This window comes from Bombina bombina, chromosome 6, assembly GCF_027579735.1.
Source record: "Bombina bombina isolate aBomBom1 chromosome 6, aBomBom1.pri, whole genome shotgun sequence".
Lineage (NCBI taxonomy): Eukaryota > Metazoa > Chordata > Amphibia > Anura > Bombinatoridae > Bombina > Bombina bombina.
Window position 1 is genome coordinate 1,055,866,212 of NC_069504.1, and position 19,915 is coordinate 1,055,886,126.

The window sequence follows — 19,915 nt, forward strand, 5'->3', positions numbered from 1 at the left end:
TGGTGGCATGAAATATACCAAAATGGGCCTAGATCAATACTTTGGGTTGTCTGCTACACTACACTAAAGCTAAAATGAACCCTACAAGCTCCCTACAAGCTCCCTAATTAACCCCTTCACTGCTGGGCATAATACACGTGTGGTGTGCAGCTGCATTTAGCAGCCTTCTAATTACCAAGAAACAACGCCAAAGCCATATATGTCTGCTATTTCTGAACAAAGGGGATCCCAGAGAAGCTTTTACAACCATTAGTGCCATAATTGCACAAGCTGTTTGTAAATAATTTCAGTGAGAAACCTAAAATTTTGAAAAATTTAACGTTTTTTTTCATTTGATCGCATTTGGCGGTGAAATGGTGGCATGAAATATACCAAGAGGGGCCTAGATCAATTCTTGGGGTTGTCTACTACACTACACTAAAGCTAAAATTAACCCTAGAAGCTCCGTACATGCTCCCTAATTAACCCCTTCACTGCTGGGCATAATTCACGTGTGGTGCGCAGTGGCATTTAGCGGCCTTCTAATTACCAAAAAGCAACGCCAAAGCCATATATGTCTGCTATTTCTGAACAAAGGGGATCCCAGAGAAGCGTTTACAACCATTAGTGCCATAATTGCACAAGCTGTTTGTAAATAATTTCAGTGAGAAACCTAAAATTTTGAAAAAGTGAACAATTTTTTTTATTTGATCTTATTTGGCGGTGAAATGGTGGCATGAAATATGCCAAAATGGGCCTAGATCAATACTTTGGGATGTCTTCTAAAAAAAATATATACATGTCAAGGGATATTCAGGGATTCCTGAAAGATATCAGTGTCCCAATGTAACTAGCGCTAATTTTGAAAAAAAGTGGTTTGGAAATAGAAAAGTGCTACTTGTACTTATTGCCCTATAACTTGCAAAAAAAGCAAAGAACATGTAAACATTGGGTATTTCTAAACTCAGGACAAAATTTAGAAACTATTTAGCATGGGTGTTTTTTGGTGGTTGTAGATGTGTAACAGATTTTGGGGGTCAAAGTTAGAAAAAGTGTGTTTTTTCCAATTTTTCCTCATATTTTTTAATTTTTTTATAGAAATTATAAGATATGATGAAAATAATGGTATCTTTAGAAAGTCCATTTAATGGCGAGAAAAACGGTATATAATATGTTTGGGTACAGTAAATGAGTAAGAGGAAAATTACAGCTAAACTCAAACACTGCAGAAATGTAAAAATAGCCCTGGTCCTTAAGGGAAAGAAATTGAAAAATGGCCTTGTCCTTAAGGGGTTAAGACAGGTTTTTTTGATATGTTATAAACTTCATACACCTCTGCATTTTGTTGCTTCCTTTCTCTCCTTTACTTTGATCGAATGACTGGGGTTGGAGGGAAGGGAGGTGATATTTATAAGCTTTGCTGTGGTGCTCTTTGCCACCTCCTGCTGGGCAGGAGTGATATTCCAAATAGTAATTAGATGATCCGTGGCCTCACCATGTCAAGAAAGTAAAATTTTTATCAGGTGAGCATAATTTTTTTTTTTTTACTTATTAATAAATGAATAGCTTAAAAGTAATTTAATGTTTTTTTACACCTTTTAGCTGTAAATATAGTTCTTGGACGGTCTGTTTCCTCTGCTGATCTTGCAAAAGGTAGTGACAGAGGTGGAAAAAAAATACAACTCAATCAGGCCATTGATAGTGGTGTGGAGGCTCTTTTTTTCCTACAGTACATTTTTTTTCTTTTTGTTCCTTTTGTTTTATTCTAAATAATTTAATTTGGACATAAATCAGGCATAACATAGTATTGAGCTGTGTGCATATTTTTTGAGTTTTCACCAGGGCATATAGTTGGCATATAGACCTTAAAGCTGATGTAAGGTCCTATTTTAACATACAGTTTTGATGTGTCCCTTAGGGTCTGCCTGGGATTGAACCTAGGACTCCTAATTCACAGCATGTAGTCCTGTATCTGCACTACCAGAGGGCTTTAACTTGTGTTGATGGTATGGGAGCTCTTTAGCTCCACCTGCCTGTCAGCTGCAGGCAGGTACCTCATCAGTACTGCTTTAAAAGGCAGCCCTCACAGGCCACTCCCAGCCCTGATATTGTGGTTCTACCAATATGTTATTGCCTCTGACCTTGCCTGAGTTCCAGTTTGTTTTTTTCCTTCTGGTTCCTGAAATTGGCTTGCCTCCTGACTACTTTCTTGTATTTCCCTTTTGTTTGATGAAAGATTGGTCTGCTATTCTGGTATACCAAACCTGGCCTTGTCTCCTGACTACTCTTTTGCATTCTCCCTGTATTTGTTGACTTATCGTGGGCATTTCCTCCAATTCCAGCTCTGGATTGGGCGAACCTCCTTAACTTTCCCGCTTCCAGTATCCAATCCTTCAGTGTCCTGTACAATTAACTTGCATTGACTGTCTTTTTCTTTAGCTATGTCTAAAAGGGGAAGTTCTATTAAGAAGTCCATCTCACTGGCTCCTTTTAGTGCACAAGACAGCCCTAAGCCGACTCCTCCACACATGGGCTCCAAACCCCTGAACCCACTCCTATGAGCATGACAAAAAGTGACTGCAGTGGACATGCATCTGTTCTATAGTCTCACATTTACATTTAAATAGCATAATAGGAGCTGTAGTAACATGTAAACATTCCATGAGATTCCATTTCAACAAACAACTGGTATAATGGGACTGCAAGGCACGCATTTGATCTGAGGTCTCCGTTGGGCATATAACTGGCAAAATGTTGTCTCTGTATTTTGCTAATAAATTTCTATCTATCGAGTATTATGTATGCATAAAAATAATGACAGCATAAGCTTCATAGTGACAGAGTTAAGTTTAAGGCCCACAATGTATTTTCTGGCTCGTCTCCCATAGAAGTTGCAAAGCATCTCTGATTGGGGTGACTGTATTATAAGCCTTGTGACAAATAAATGCGACCTGATTGAAATCCATTATATATTCTCTCTGGGTCTTTTGTATAGTAGCAGTTATCTCAAAGCCAGTGATAAATTACTGGATGCTTTTTTATGCAAATTGCTTATATTCAAATTTCAAATGCACAGCTGTGCATTTCAAATTTGACTTGCATGCTCCTTCTAGATCCTTTTATTTGTAGATCAATGCAGAATCAAGTGAGGTTGCTGAGGTCTGTAGTACCTTTTTTAAAACCACAATGTCACAGGCTCTAGTGTTGGTAGGACAGAGTCAATCCTGCATTATTCTGAGATTAATTTAACGAGTGTCTTTGCGTATTCTAATAATAACAGCAATTATTAACTAATTTCTTCTAATCAATGAAGTCATAGGTCAAGTGCTTTAAGTCTTAAAGGGACATGAAACACAAATTTGTTCTTACATGATTTAGAAAGGGCATTCAGTTTTAAACAACTTCCAATTTGATTCATTCTCTTGATATGCTTTGTTGAAAAGCATATCTACATATGATTAGGAGCTGCAGATTGGTGAATGCACATAGATGCCACGTGTGTTTGGCTCACCCATGTGCATTGCTATTTCCTCAACAAAGGATATCTAAAGAATGAAGCACATTAGATAATAGAAGTAAATTGGAATGTTGTTTAACATTGTATTCTCTATCTGAATCATGAAAGAAAAATATTAGGTTTCATGTCCCTTTAAGAAAAAAGTACAACATAAACAATACAGTTATTAGTATAATGACAACCCCTTATGTTTATGGCAGTGTGAGTTTTTAACCCCCTCTGCACTGTGTTATGAGCATTTACACCAGAAATAAAGCAATTCATTTTTCTGTCTAGTGCTTGAAACCTTACAGTATCCCTGGAGTTTTGGTATAAACCATTTTAATTAACAAATCTTCATTGCTCTGCTCATCAGGGACCACTTCTTTGCATTTGTTTGACCTTAAAAGGAATTACGTTTGGAATAATTCATAATTTTTGTTTGTGTAAGTGTTCCCCCTGGAGCCTGCCTCTTTTAAAACCCTCATCGCTCTCTCTCAGGTGAAAAATGATTTCAGGAAATTCCTAGATGAGCAAGTGTCACATAAGCTGGTAAACTATAGCACAATAATGTATCCACGCAGAAACGTTAAATGTTATGAGATTGGTACCTTATGTGTGCTCCAGTTCTAATCTCACAAGTAAAAAAATTAAAAGTCTAAGCAGACTTTTTTAATGAACACTACATAATGCAAAGTTGTTTTGAAAATCTTATGATGCCGGAACTCGAGAATATTTGGTCCTGGAATGTTCCTTTTATCTGAGCACAACAATGTTACATATTATATTGTTCAGTAATAAACTTTTAGACTTGTTAAAAGACTAGGCTACTCTAGTCTTAAAAATATTGTATATTCATCTAAGTGTCAGTCACTGGAGATTTTGCACTTAATACACTGTGTATATTTCTGGAATCTATATTGTGTATGCAAACTCTACATCTCTTTCTTCTTTTTATACTTTTTTTTAGGGCAACCACAGGTCTGTCTGCTCTTTCTTTTTCTGTTCCTGCTGTCTGCCATGTTTCTCTATCCTCTTTTTTCCCCCTACTTTAATTTTTCTATATTTTCAATATCTTTTCTCTTCATGTAATATTTTGCTGTCTGATGAAATACAACCTTTTTCCCCCTCCAAACTACTTCTTGTTACTTCTGCAATAAACCTGTTTCTGACTTTTTCCAGTGAGTTTTCCAAAGAGAGAGAGAAAGCCAAGGCTCGGGGGGACTTCCAGAAACTAAGAGAGAAGCAGCAACTGGAGGAAGACCTCAAAGGCTACCTTGATTGGATCACCCAAGCAGAAGACATAGATCCTGAGAATGAAGATGAAGATATTGATGAGGATAAACCTCGAAACAGTAAGACCAAGCTTACGCATCACTATAATGTGTGAATATGTATCTTGTTATAGTTTTTATGTTTCTATCCATAACTTTGCTACTCATAGTTATCCATATATGTCTATCATTTTGTAGACAAAAGACTTGCCCATCTATACTATTTACACCTCTAGTATTTCAGAATGTCAATTAAAATGCAAAGTGGCAGCATATTATACCGAGTTTTCTTCATGTCATGCCAATGGCAATGCTCGAAGTGTTTTAAAGTGTGCCAGCATGTAGTGACATTACCCTTCATTGGTTACCCACACTCAATTCTCTAATAAATGGGACTGAATCTGAAAATCCCAAGCAACTAGTGAGTTGCCTCCCATAAAAAGTAATGAAGTTATAAATAATGCAAAATCTTACAGGGGAGAGCGAATGTAACAGGGAACACCTGGCACTGATCAAATCAAAGCAAATACAAATAATAGTAAGATGTTTTCAGTGTATTTTAACTGGCATTTTGCATACATATATTTCTATCAGTGCAATATTTCCAATGATAATTTTTAGACAAACTCACCAGCTTACATTTGGCAAGATAAAACTGTTAGACCTTGAGGGGTAACATGCTTAGAGAGTACTTTGACCCTAATTGACAAAGCTGCAAGACTCTTTTTATAATAGAAAATAAACTATGCTTATTTTGTATTTTTTGTTATGATTTTAACTTTGTTTTACTGTATATAGTTGCAAGAAAAAGTTTGTTAACCCTCTGGAATTACCTGAATTTCAGCATTAATTACTCATAGAGGGCCAAATTACAAGTGGCATGCTGTTTTCGCTTGCACACTAACTGCTTTTAAAGTAAAAACTTATCGCGCCCGCCTTAAAGTGCGTATTACAAGTTAAAAGTTAAAAAGTTAGTGTTCAAGTATAAGGGGTCTATTTATCTATGTGCGGACAGACATGATCCGCTATAGCAAACCATGTTTGCCGCACATCGATAAATGCAGACAGCATCCGATGTCGGCATTTATCATTGCACCAGCAGTTCTTGTTAACTGCTGGTGCAATACCGCCCCCTGCAGATTCGCGGCCAATCGGCCGCTAGCAGGGGGTGTCAATCAGCCCAATCGTACATGATCGGGCGGATTGCTATACACCGCCTCAGAGGTGGCGTATAAGTTTAGGAGCAGTGGTCTTAAGACCGCTGCTTTTTAACTCCTGTTTCCGGCGATCCTGAAGGCTCGCGCGGAAACAAGGGTAACAGTTGGCCATTCGGCCCTTGTTAAATAGACCCGAAAGACCGAGGCGAGTTAACTTTAGGACCTCCGATATCGCTACCGTGCTAATGCATTCTCCCCATAGACGCCTTTGGGGTGCTGTTTTTTTTTTTTTATTAGTTATCACTCGCTATACTACACTGTACTAGATCAACTGTGTTAAACCTGAAGGTGAGTTAGGAATACTTCACATTCATATGTTCTTTGCATAGAAGAAAATTTTCTTTTATTTATATATATATATATATATATATATATATATATATATATATATATATATATATATATATATATATATGTGTGTGTGTATATAAATTTGGTCCCTCTGTCCGACTGCATCAACAAATAATATTCTTTCATATGTTCTTTGCATAGAAGAAAATTTTCTTTTATTTTAATATATATATATATATATATATATATGTGTGTGTGTGTGTGTGTGTATAAATTTGGTCCCTCTGTCCGACTGCATCAACAATAATGTCAGCATCCTATTTGGGATACCGATCCAATGAAAACTCCAGAGCTCACTCCTCAATTCCTCCTATACGCGTTTCGTCCGCCCCCTTAGCAGACTTTCTCAAGAGATATGGAATTGACTAAACATTTCTAGCGAATGGCTTATAAGCCGTTTGTCCCGTACACAGATACACTGTGCGTGGTAAGGCACAGTGTATCTGAACATTTTAGACCCCCACTGTTTACAAGTAATAATAGCTGAAACTATTCCACCAGAATCAAGTCAAACTTCTAGACTTATGCACTTAAAGTGTGAGACAAAGTGGATACACATATTAAATAGTCTAAATATTGGCCTGGACCTACAGGCTTTTATAGTAGACTTGCTGTTTTAAGTGTACACTTTACATTCCTTATTCCTGGCCAATATCAGTGTTGTGCACGAAGACTCAAGCATGTTAAGAAAAGTGGACTTTTTGATAAGAGTGCTGAATTCCCTAATTGTGGAGGTTTAGTTAGTCTATATACCTCCTGTTCTTCTTTTTCTTTATTTTTATATACAGATACACAGCAGGCAAAGATAGCAAGAGCAATATATCTTTAGCCAAGCTGGTGTCTAAAAGAGGGGCCAACTGGTGTCTAAAAGAGGCGCCAACTGGTGTCTAAAAGAGGCGCCAACAGTAGATGTGTTTACTAGAGGAATATATATCAATATATATATGAATATAGAAATGGTATAGTATACCTTTGACAATTGTACAGCAAGTGTTTCACAGATCTAGATTGGAATCTGTACTGAAGTATACATAGATAACAGATATCAAATGTAAAGAATATATAACAATATGTTACATTTCAATTAGGGAAACCATATGTTGCATATACCTCACATGACCTAACAATTCACAAACAGCAAAGGTCAATATAGTAAGCAATAGGTATATATATATAAGGGGTAATAACGTCAATCCAGAAGTGATAGTGATATAGAGTAATGTCCTGATAAAAAGACTTATCCAAACACAATGAGTCCTCGACTGCTTTAATATGTAAAGCCACTACACAAAATAGATAGATCTAAAATACAAAAGGTAGAGGGTGCCACATGGTGCAGATTAAGCAGGTAACCAGAAGATATAGGTGCAATGAAATTCTACTCACATGATAGAAAGCACAAATGTGCACTACAAGCAAGCCGGAACCAAAGTAGTCGTCCGGCAGACTCCTAGTCAATCTTGGGAAATGAAGGTATCCTTGTCCCACCAATAGGTAGTCCAGAGATATTCCTTTGCCTCAGAGAATGTGGGGTCATGATCAGTGATGGGAATCAACTCTCATGTAAGCACAGTGGCAGAGGTAGTATCCAAAAAGAGCAAAGCAGCAGCAAGAAAATGATAATTAAACATTTATTTCTCTTGTAAGATGTATCTAGTCCACAGATTCATCCTTACTTGTGGGATATTCTCCTTCCCATCAGGAAGTGGCAAAGAGAGCACCCACAACAGAGCTGCCTATATAGCTCCTCCCTTAGCTCCACCCCCCAGTCATTCTCTTTGCCTACTCTAAGAAACTAGGAAGTGCAGAGCGAGTGTGGTGACAAAAATGTTAGTTTTTTATTTCTCAAGCAAAAGTTTGTTATTTTAAATGGTACCGGTGTGTACTATTTACTCTCTGGCAGAAAAGGGATGAAGTTTTCTGCAAGGAGGATTATGATCTTTGCACTTTGTAACTAAGATCCACTGCTGTTCTCACAAGGGCTGAAGAGTACAGGAAAACTTCAGTTGGGGGAACGGTTTGCATGCTAAGCTGCATATGAGGTATGTTCAGTCTATATTTTTTCTAGACAAACTGTGTTAATTCTAGAAAAGGCTGGCAATATCCCCATGAGGGAAGGGTAAGCTGTATTCAGACACTTGGATAGGAATTTCAGCTTGCTTGAAGGGCTCATAAGTAGTGATGTCGCGAATAGTTCGCCGGCGAATAGTTCCCGGCAAACATAGCTTGTTCGCGTTCGCCGCGGGGGGCGAACATATGCGATGTTCGATCCGCCCCCTATTCATCATCATTAAGTAATACTTTGACCCTGTACCTCACAGTCAGAAGACACATTCCAGCCAATCAGCAGCAGACCCTCCTACCTCCTGGACAGCATCCATTTTAGATTCATTTGTAAGCTGCATTCTTAGTGAGAGGAGGGACAGTGTAGCTGCTGCTGATTTAATAGGGAAATCGATAGCTAGGCTAGTGTATTCAGTGTCCACTACAGTCCTGAAGGACTCATCTTTTTTTTCCCTGTGTAATCTAATTGCAGTTGCCTGCCTGCCAGCGTGTGTGTCAGGCTCACAGCGTATACTGTGCCCACTTGCCCAGTGCCACCACTCATATCTGTTGTAACAGTAGTGTAGATTTAAAAAAAACAACACTTTTTTGACTGTGTTAAATAATAGCAGTCATGATAACAAATACCAAAGTATCACAGAAAAGAGAAATAAATGAAATAAATGTGATATGATAAGATGAACACAAAAATGAAAAATATTTTTCTTCTGTTATGTGTGATCAGTCCACGGGTCATCATTACTTCTGGGATATTATCTGCTCCCCTACAGGAAGTGCAAGAGGATTCACCCAGCAGAGTTGCTATATAGCTCCTCCCCTCTACGTCACCCCCAGTCATTCTCTTGCACCCAAAGACTAGATAGGAGGTGTGAGAGGACTATGGTGATTATACTTAGTTTTTATAACTTCAATCAAAAGTTTGTTATTTTACAATAGCACCGGAGCGTGTTATTACTTCTCTGGCAGAGTTTGAAGAAGAATCTACCAGAGTTTTTCTTATGATTTTAACCGGAGTAGTTAAGATCATATTGCTGTTTCTCGGCCATCTGAGGGAGGTAAAAGCTTCAGATCAGGGGACAGCGGGCAGTTGAATCTGCATTGAGGTATGTAGCAGTTTTTATTTTCTGAATGGAATTGATGAGAAAATCCTGCTATACCGTTATAATGACATGTATGTATACTCTACACTTCAGTATTCTGGGGATGGTATTTCACCGGAATTACTCTGTAAAAGTACATTAAACCTTTTTAATAGGTATTTAATTCATGTTAAACGTTTTTGCTGGAATGTAGAATCGTTTGCATTTCTGAGGTACTGAGTGAATAAATATTTGGGCATTATTTTTCCACTTGGCAGTTTGCTTGTTTTGATTATGACAGTTTCGTTTCTCTCTCACTGCTGTGTGTGAGGGGGAGGGGCCGTTTTTGGCGCTCTTTGCTACGCATCAAAAAATTTCCAGTCAGTTACACTTATATTTTCTGCATGATCCGGTTCATCTCTAACAGAACTCAGGGGTCTTCAAACTTCTTTGAAGGGAAGTAGATTCTCTCAGCAGAGCTGTGAGATTTATATAGTGACTGTGTTTTAAAACGTTGCTCTGTGATTTTTATGTTTAAAATTTAATTAGTGTTGCTTTACTAATGGGAACAAACCTTTGCTAACAAGTTGTGTTGTTTTTAAAGAGTGATGCTATAACTGTTTTTCAGTTCATTATTTCAACTGTCATTTAATCGTTTAGTGCTTCTTTGAGGCACAGTACGTTTTTGTTAAATAAGATTGTAACCAAGTTGCATGTTTATTGCTAGTGTGTTAAACATGTCTGATTCAGAGGAAGATACCTGTGTCATTTGTTCCAATGCCAAGGTGGAGCCCAATAGAAATTTATGTACTAACTGTATTGATGCTACTTTAAATAAAAGCCAATCTGTACAAATTGAACAAATTTCACCAAACAGCGAGGGGAGAGTTATGCCGTCTAACTCGCCTCACGTGTCAGTACCTGCGTCTCCCGCCCGGGAGGTGCGTGATATTATGGCGCCTAGTACATCTGGGCAGCCATTACAGATAACATTACAAGATATGGCTACTGTTATGACTGAAGTTTTGGCTAAGTTACCAGAACTAAGAGGCAAGCGTGATCACTCTGGGGTGAGAACAGAGTGCGCTGATAATTCTAGGGCCATGTCTGATACTGCGTCACAGCTTGCAGAGCATGAGGACGGAGAGCTTCATTCTGTAGGTGACGGTTCTGATCCAAGCAGATTGGATTCAGATATTTCAAATTTTAAATTTAAATTGGAAAACCTCCGTGTATTACTAGGGGAGGTCTTAGCGGCTCTTAACGATTGTAACACTGTTGCAATACCAGAGAAAATGTGTAGGTTGGATAAATACTTTGCGGTACCGGCGAGTACTGACGTTTTTCCTATACCTAAGAGATTAACTGAAATTGTTACTAAGGAGTGGGATAGACCCGGTGTGCCGTTCTCACCCCCTCCAATATTTAGAAAGATGTTTCCAATAGACGCCACCACACGGGACTTATGGCAAACGGTCCCTAAGGTGGAGGGAGCAGTTTCTACTTTAGCTAAGCGCACCACTATCCCGGTGGAGGATAGCTGTGCTTTTTCAGATCCTATGGATAAAAAATTAGAGGGTTACCTTAAGAAAATGTTTGTTCAACAAGGTTTGATATTGCAACCCCTTGCATGCATCGCGCCGATTACGGCTGCGGCAGCATTTTGGATTGAGTCTCTGGAAGAGAACCTTAGTTCCGCTACGCTGGACGACATTACGGACAGGCTTAGAGTCCTTAAACTAGCTAATTCATTCGTTTCGGAGGCCGTAGTACATTTAACCAAACTTACGGCTAAGAATTCAGGATTCGCCATTCAGGCACGTAGGGCGCTGTGGCTAAAATCCTGGTCGGCTGATGTAACTTCTAAGTCCAAATTACTTAATATACCTTTCAAGGGGCAAACTTTATTTGGGCCCGGTTTGAAAGAAATTATCGCTGACATTACAGGAGGTAAGGGCCACGCTCTACCTCAAGACAAAGCCAAAGCTAAGGCTAGACAGTCTAATTTTCGTCCCTTTCGGAATTTCAAAGCAGGTGCAGCATCAACTTCCACTGCACCAAAACAGGAAGGAGCTGTTGCTCGTTACAGACAAGGCTGGAAACCTAACCAGTCCTGGAATAAGGGCAAGCAGGCCAGAAAACCTGCTGCTGCCCCTAAGACAGCATGAACCGAGGGCCCCCGATCCGGGACCGGATCTAGTGGGGGGCAGACTCTCTCTCTTCGCCCAGGCTTGGGCAAGAGATGTCCAGGATCCCTGGGCGCTAGAGATCATATCTCAGGGATACCTTCTAGACTTCAAATTATCTCCCCCACGAGGGAGATTTCATCTGTCAAGGTTGTCAACAAACCAAATAAAGAAGGACGCGTTTCTACGCTGTGTACAAGATCTATTATTAATGGGAGTGATCCATCCGGTTCCGCGGTCGGAACAAGGACAAGGGTTTTACTCAAACCTGTTTGTGGTTCCCAAAAAAGAGGGAACTTTCAGGCCAATCTTGGATTTAAAGATCCTAAACAAATTCCTAAGAGTTCCATCGTTCAAAATGGAAACTATTCGGACAATCTTACCCATGATCCAAAAGGGTCAGTACATGACCACAGTGGATTTAAAGGATGCTTACCTTCACATACCGATGCACAAAGATCATTACCGGTATCTAAGGTTTGCCTTCTTAGACAGGCATTACCAGTTTGTAGCTCTTCCATTCGGATTGGCTACGGCTCCAAGAATCTTCACAAAGGTTCTGGGTGCCCTTCTGGCGGTTCTGAGACCGCGAGGAATTTCGGTAGCTCCGTACCTAGACGACATTCTGATACAAGCTTCAAGCTTTCAAACTGCCAAGTCTCATACAGAGTTAGTTCTGGCATTTCTAAGGTCGCATGGATGGAAAGTGAACGAAAAGAAGAGTTCTCTCTTGCCTCTCACAAGGGTTCCATTCTTGGGGACTCTTATAGATTCCGTAGAAATGAAGAATTATCTGACAGAAGACAGATTAACAAAGCTTCTAAATGCATGCCGTGTCCTTCATTCCATTCAACTCCCGTCAGTAGCTCAATGCATGGAGGTGATCGGCTTAATGGTAGCAGCAATGGACATAGTACCCTTTGCACGCCTACATCTCAGACCGCTGCAATTGTGCATGCTGAGTCAGTGGAATGGGGATTACTCAGATTTGTCCCCCACTCTGAATCTGGATCAAGAGACCAGAAACTCTCTTCTATGGTGGCTTTCTCGGCCACATCTGTCCAGGGGGATGCCTTTCAGCAGGCCGGACTGGACAATTGTAACAACAGACGCCAGCCTTCTAGGTTGGGGCGCTGTCTGGAATTCTCTGAAGGCTCAGGGACAATGGAGTCAGGAGGAAGGTCTCCTGCCAATAAACATTCTGGAATTGAGAGCAGTTCTCAATGCCCTTCTAGCTTGGCCCCAGTTAAAGACTCGGGGGTTCATCAGGTTTCAGTCGGACAACATCACGACTGTAGCTTACATCAACCATCAGGGAGGGACAAGAAGCTCCCTAGCAATGATAGAAGTATCAAAGATAATTCGCTGGGCAGAGTCTCACTCTTGCCACCTGTCAGCAATCCACATCCCGGGAGTGGAGAACTGGGAGGCGGATTTCTTGAGTCGCCAGACTCTTCATCCGGGGGAGTGGGAACTTCATCCGGAGGTCTTTGCCCAAATACTTCGACGTTGGGGCAAACCAGAGATAGATCTCATGGCGTCTCGCCAGAACGCCAAACTTCCTCGCTACGGATCCAGATCCAGGGATCCGGGAGCGGTTCTGATAGATGCTTTGACAGCACCTTGGAACTTCAGGATGGCTTATGTGTTTCCACCCTTCCCGCTGCTTCCTCGATTGATTGCCAAAATCAAACAGGAGAGAGCATCAGTGATTCTAATAGCGCCTGCATGGCCGCGCAGGACTTGGTATGCAGATCTAGTGGACATGTCATCCTGTCCGCCGTGGTCTCTACCTCTAAGACAGGACCTTCTGATTCAGGGTCCATTCAAACATCAAAGTCTAACTTCTCTGAAGCTGACTGCTTGGAAATTGAACGCTTGATTTTATCAAAACGTGGGTTTTCTGAGTCGGTTATTGATACCCTGATACAGGCTAGGAAGCCTGTTACCAGAAAGATTTACCATAAAATATGGCGTAAATACCTATACTGGTGTGAATCCAAAGATTACTCCTGGAGTAAGGTTAGGATTCCTAGGATATTGTCTTTTCTACAAGAAGGTTTAGAAAAGGGTTTATCGGCTAGCTCATTAAAGGGACAGATCTCAGCTCTGTCCATCTTGTTACACAGGCGTCTGTCAGAAAATTCAGACATCCAGGCCTTTTGTCAGGCTTTAGCTAGGATCAAGCCTGTGTTTAAAACTGTTGCTCCGCCATGGAGTTTAAACTTAGTTCTTAACGTTTTACAGGGTGTTCCGTTTGAACCCCTTCATTCCATTGATATAAGATTGTTATCTTGGAAAGTTCTATTTTTAATGGCTATTTCCTCGGCTCGAAGAGTCTCTGAGTTATCAGCCCTACATTGTGATTCTCCTTATCTGATCTTTCACTCAGACAAGGTAGTTCTGCGTACTAAACCTGGGTTCTTACCTAAGGTTGTCTCTAACAGGAATATCAATCAAGAGATTGTTGTTCCCTCCTTGTGTCCAAATCCTTCTTCAAAGAAGGAACGTCTTCTACACAATCTGGATGTAGTTCGTGCCCTCAAGTTCTACTTGCAGGCAACTAAAGATTTTCGCCAAACTTCTTCCCTGTTTGTCGTTTATTCTGGACAGAGGAGAGGTCAAAAAGCTTCTGCTACCTCTCTCTCTTTTTGGCTTCGTAGCATAATACGTTTAGCCTATGAGACTGCTGGACAGCAGCCTCCTGAAAGAATTACAGCTCACTCCACTAGAGCTGTGGCTTCCACTTGGGCCTTTAAGAATGAGGCCTCTGTTGAACAGATTTGCAAGGCTGCAACTTGGTCTTCGCTTCATACTTTTTCCAAATTTTACAAATTTGACACTTTTGCTTCTTCGGAGGCTATTTTTGGGAGAAAGGTTCTTCAGGCAGTGGTTCCTTCTGTATAATGAGCCTGCCTATCCCTCCCGTCATCCGTGTACTTTTGCTTTGGTATTGGTATCCCAGAAGTAATGATGACCCGTGGACTGATCACACATAACAGAAGAAAACATAATTTATGCTTACCTGATAAATTCCTTTCTTCTGTTGTGTGATCAGTCCACGGCCCGCCCTGTTTTTTAAGGCAGGTACATATTTTTTAAATTATAATTCAGTCACCACTACACCCTTGGCTTCTCCTTTCTCGTTGGTCTTTGGTCGAATGACTGGAGGTGACGTAGAGGGGAGGAGCTATATAGCAACTCTGCTGGGTGAATCCTCTTGCACTTCCTGTAGGGGAGCAGATAATATCCCAGAAGTAATGATGACCCGTGGACTGATCACACAACAGAAGAAAGGAATTTATCAGGTAAGCATAAATTATGTTTTTGGTGCCACTAATGTATGTTAAACCATAGAAAAATTATTTTATATAGAGTTCATATAAGGATATGTATATTCTTCCTGGCACTCTTCAGTCTTCTGTTTGATCTCCCTTGATCCTCATAAAAAAGAGAAAATATGCCACATAGCGTAATTCTGTAACTGTGTTGCAATACAAAACTTGTATTATATGAACTCTATATAAAATAATTTTTCTATGGTTTAACATACATTAGTGGCACCAAAAAATATTTTTCATTTTTGTGTTCATCTTATCATATCACATTTATTTCAAATAATAGCAGTCAGTTTCCTTCACACGTGTGCGTTTCAGTGCTTGCCTGCCAGGGCACAGTGTCACCCCAGTGCAACTCATATCTGGTGTACTAGTAGTGTGTATTTAAAAAAAAACAACACTTTTTTGACTGTGTTAAATAATGGCAGTCAGTTTCCTTCACACGTGTGCGTTTCAGTGCCTGCCTGCCTGCCAGGGCACAGTGTCACCCCAGTGCAACTCATATCTGGTGTAACAGTAGTGTAGATTTAAAAAAAAACCCACTTTTTTTGACTGTGTTAAATAATAGCAGTCAGTTTCTTTCACACGTGTGCGTTTCAGTGCCTGCCTGCCAGGGCACAGTGTCACCCCAGTGCAACTCATATCTGGTGTAACAGTAGTGTAGATTTAAAAAAAACAACACTTTTTTGACTGTGTTAAATAATAGCAGTCAGTTTCCTTCACACGTGTGCGTTTCAGTGCCTGCCAGGGCACAGTGTCACATCAGTGCAACTCATATGTGGTGTAACAGTAGTGTACATTTAAAAAAAAAATTACAATTTTGACTGTAATAGATTGAATAGCAGTTAGTTGTCTGCAAGCGTGTGTGTCAGGCCTACAGCGTCTACTCTGCCAACTTCTGCCAGTGCACAGTGCCACTCATATCTGTTGTCACAGTAGCTTGCACGCATAGTACCACTAATTGGAAAAAAAAATGACAGGCAGAGGCAGGCCACCCCGCAGGGGCTGTCGTGTTCGTGATGCTGTGATTCCCTTTGGCCCTAGAATAATGCCCAGTGTTCAGAGGCCACGTACCCCGAACTCGAACAGTTCTGAGGACATAGTTGACTGGCTAACACAGGACACCCAATCTTCTACAGCTTCCACTCGGAACCTTGACGCACCATCCTCCTCCAGCTTAGCTTCGGGCACCTCTCAAGTTACCACTCGCCTGCCTGCCGCCACCACCAACACTAGCACCACAGCCACTTCACTTGATCTGTCAGAGGAGTTATTTACACATCAGTTGGAAGAAATGAGTGATAGTGATGCGCAACCATTATTGCCAGAGGATGTAGATAACAGGGATATGTCTCAGTCAGGCAGCATTACACACATGGACGTACAGTGTGATGATGATGATGTTGTACCCGCTGCTGCTTCCTTTGTTGAGTTGTCAGATACAAGTGAAGCGGTTGATGATGACGATGCGTCCGTGGATGTCACGTGGGTGCCCGCTAGAAGAGAAGAAGAAGAGGGGGAAAGGTCAGATGGGGAGACAGATAGGAGGAGGAGAAGAGTTGGAAGGAGGGGGAGGTCATCGCAAGCTAGTGGCACAGTCAGACAGCATGCATCGGCACCCGGGGTCAGCCAGACAGCACGCCAATCAACGCATGCTGTTGCCACCACCAGAATGCCGTCATTGCAGAGCTCAGCAGTGTGGCATTTTTTTTTGTGTGTCTGCCTCTGACAACAGCGATGCCATTTGCAACCTGTGCCAAAAGAAACTGAGTCGTGGGAAGTCCAACACCCACCTAGGTACAACTGCTTTGCGAAGGCACATGATCGCACATCACAAACGCCTATGGGATCAACACATGAGTACAAGCAGCACAGAAACTCAAAGCCGCCATCCTCCTCCTGGTCCAGCATCTTCAGCCACGTCAACCACTGCTGTCCTCCTTGCCCCCTCTCAACCATCCGCCACTCCGTGTCTCGCCTTGAACAGTTCCTGCTCATCTGCCCACAGTCAGGTGTCTGTCAAGGACATGTTTGAGCATAAGAAGCCAATGTCACAAAGTCACCCCCTTGCCCGGCATCTGACAGCTGGCTTGCCAGCTTTTACCATACAAGCTGGTGGAGTCTGAGGCGTTCAAAAAATTTGTAGCTATTGGGACACCGCAGTGGAAGGTACCTGGCCGAAATTTCTTTGCACAAAAGGCAATCCCCAACCTGTACTCGATTGTGCAAAAGAAAGTAATGGCATGTCTGGCACACAGTGTTGGGGCAAGGGTCCATCTGACCACTGATACCTGGTCTGCAAAGCATGGTTAGGACAGGTATATCACCTACACTGCGCATTGGGTAAACCTGCTGACGGCTGCCAAGCATGGAATGCGTGGCTCTGCAGAGGAGCTGGTGACACCGCCACGACTTGCAGGCAGGCCTGCTGCCACTTCCTCTACTCCTCCTACTCCATCCTCTTCCATAACCTCCTCGGTTGAGTCCTCTTCTGCTGCTGCGTCTTGCTCCACATCAACGGCACCCCCCCAGCTCCCCAGGTACTATTCCACATCCCGGATACGGAAGTGTCACGCCGTCTTGGGATTGACTTACCTGAAAGCAGAGAATCACACCGGACCAGCACTCCTGTCCGCCCTGAACGCACAGGTGGATCAGTGGCTGACTCCGCACCAACTGGAGATCGGCAAAGTGGTTAGTGACAACGGAAGAAATTTGGTGGCAGCATTGAATTTGGGCAAGTTGACACATGTGCCGTGCATGGCACATGTGTGTAATCTGATCGTACAACGCTTTGTGCATAAGTACCCAGGCTTACAGGACGTCCTGAAGCAGGCCAGGAAGGTGTGTGGCCATTTCAGGCGTTCCTACACGGCCATAGCGCACTTTTCAGATATCCAGCGGCGAAACAACATGCCAGTGAGGCGCTTGATTTGCGACAGCCCGACACGTTGGAATTCAACACTCCTATTGTTCGACCGCTTGATCCAACAAGAAAAAGCCCTTAACGCCTATTTGTGTTTTTTTGCCACGTTACTGGACGCTCATGCGCAATGCCTGTAGGCTCATGCGTCCTTTTGAGGAGGTGACAAACCTAGTCAGTCGCACCGAAGGCACCATCAGCGACATCATACCATTTGTTTTCTTCCTGGAGCGTGCCCTGCGAAGAGTGCTGGATCAGGCCGTAGATGACCGTGAAGAGGAAGAGGAAGAGTTGTGGTCACCATCACCACCAGAAACAACCTTATCATCATCGCTTGCTGGACCTGCGGCAACGCTGGAAGAGGATTGTAAGGAAGAGGAGTCAAAGGAGGAATGGGGCTTTGAGGAGGAGGAGGAGGAAGACCAACCACAACAGGCATCCCAGGGTGCTCGTTGTCACCTATCTGGTACCCGTGGTGTTGTACGTGGCTGGGGGGAAGAACGGGACATGAGTAGCTCGGCATCCAACCTTGTGCAAATGGGGTCTTTCATGCTGTCGTGCCTGTTGAGGGACCCTCGTATAAAAAGGCTGAAGGAGAACGACCTGTACTGGGTGTCCACACTACTAGACCACCGGTATAAGCATAAAGTGCCTGAAATGTTACCAAATTCCCCCAAGTCGGAAAGGATGCAGCAGTTCCAAAACAAATTAAAAAGTATGCTTTACACAGCGTATAAGGGTGATGTCACAGCACAACGGGAATCTAACAGGGGAAGAGGTGAAAGTAATCCTCCACCTCCCACGACCATGCCAGCAAGGACAGGACGCTGGACAGACGTGTTGTTGATGGAGGACATGCAGAGCTTTTTAAGTCCTACTAATCGCCACAGCCCTTCGGGGTCCACCCTCAGAGAACGACTCGACCGACAGGTAGCAGACTACCTCGCCTTAACTGCAGATATCGACACTCTGAGGAGCGATGAACCCCTTGACTACTGGGTGTGCAGGCTTGACCTGTGGCCTGAGCTATCCCAATTTGCGATAGAACTTCTGGCCTGCCCCGCTTCAAGTGTCCTGTCAGAAAGGAGCTTCAGTGCAGCAGGAGGTATTGTCACTGAGAGGAGAAGTCGCCTAGGTCAAAAAAGTCTAGATTACCTCACCTTTATTAAGATGAATGAGGGATGGATCCCGAAGGGACTGACAGTGGGTGATACTTTCGACTAAAAAAGGCCTGATGAGATGAGCTGCCTTGGGCTAAAAATGGTCCACACGCTGCTGTATTTTATCTCTGAATGCCGGATGACTTGCGTGACTTATCCGCCACCAACTAGGGTTCAAGCCGCAATGTTTTAGGGCACTTTCTGCCTGGGAAACAAACATCAATTTTTCTGGCCGCTGCTACAGCAGCGGCTGCAACAATACCTAATTTTTCAGGCATGTGTACATGCCTAATTTTTCTGGCCTCTTGTGCTGATAAGAATAAGAATAGAACGACTTAACACACCACTCCTATCTGGTGGCACATTAGATTGCACGCGCAGTGCCCCAAATTTGAAGTAGGAGGACCGACCAAGCATCTTTTTCCATCTCCCGGTTCCTAAAATCGATGCCATATACATGTCTCCTGATAGGGGACGTAACAGGGATTAAACTGATAAGAATAGTACTACTTAACACACCACTCCTATCTGGTGGCACATTAGATTGCACGCGCAGTGCCCCAAATTTGAAGTAGGAGGACCGACCAAGCATCTTTTTCCATCTCCCGGTTCCTAAAATTGATGCCATATACACATCCCCTGATAGAGGACGTAACAGGGATTAAACTGATAAGAATAGTACTACTTAATACACCACTCCTATCTGGTGGCACATTAGATTGCACGCGCAGTGCCCCAAATTTGAAGTAGGAGGACCGACCAAGCATCTTTTTCCATCTCCCGGTTCCTAAAATCGATGCCATATACACGTCCCCTGATAGGGGACGTAACAGGGATTAAACTGATAA

General features: G+C 42.3%; 1 protein-coding gene across 1 annotated transcript in view; it reads left to right on the top strand.

Annotated features, from left to right (window-relative positions):
* Nucleotides 1-19,915, top strand: part of CACNA1C (calcium voltage-gated channel subunit alpha1 C) — a 1,426,303-nt gene that overhangs the window by 677,985 nt on the left and 728,403 nt on the right. The window contains 1 exon segment of the mRNA XM_053719677.1: nt 4,658-4,830. Coding sequence (XP_053575652.1) covers nt 4,658-4,830 — 173 coding nt within the window.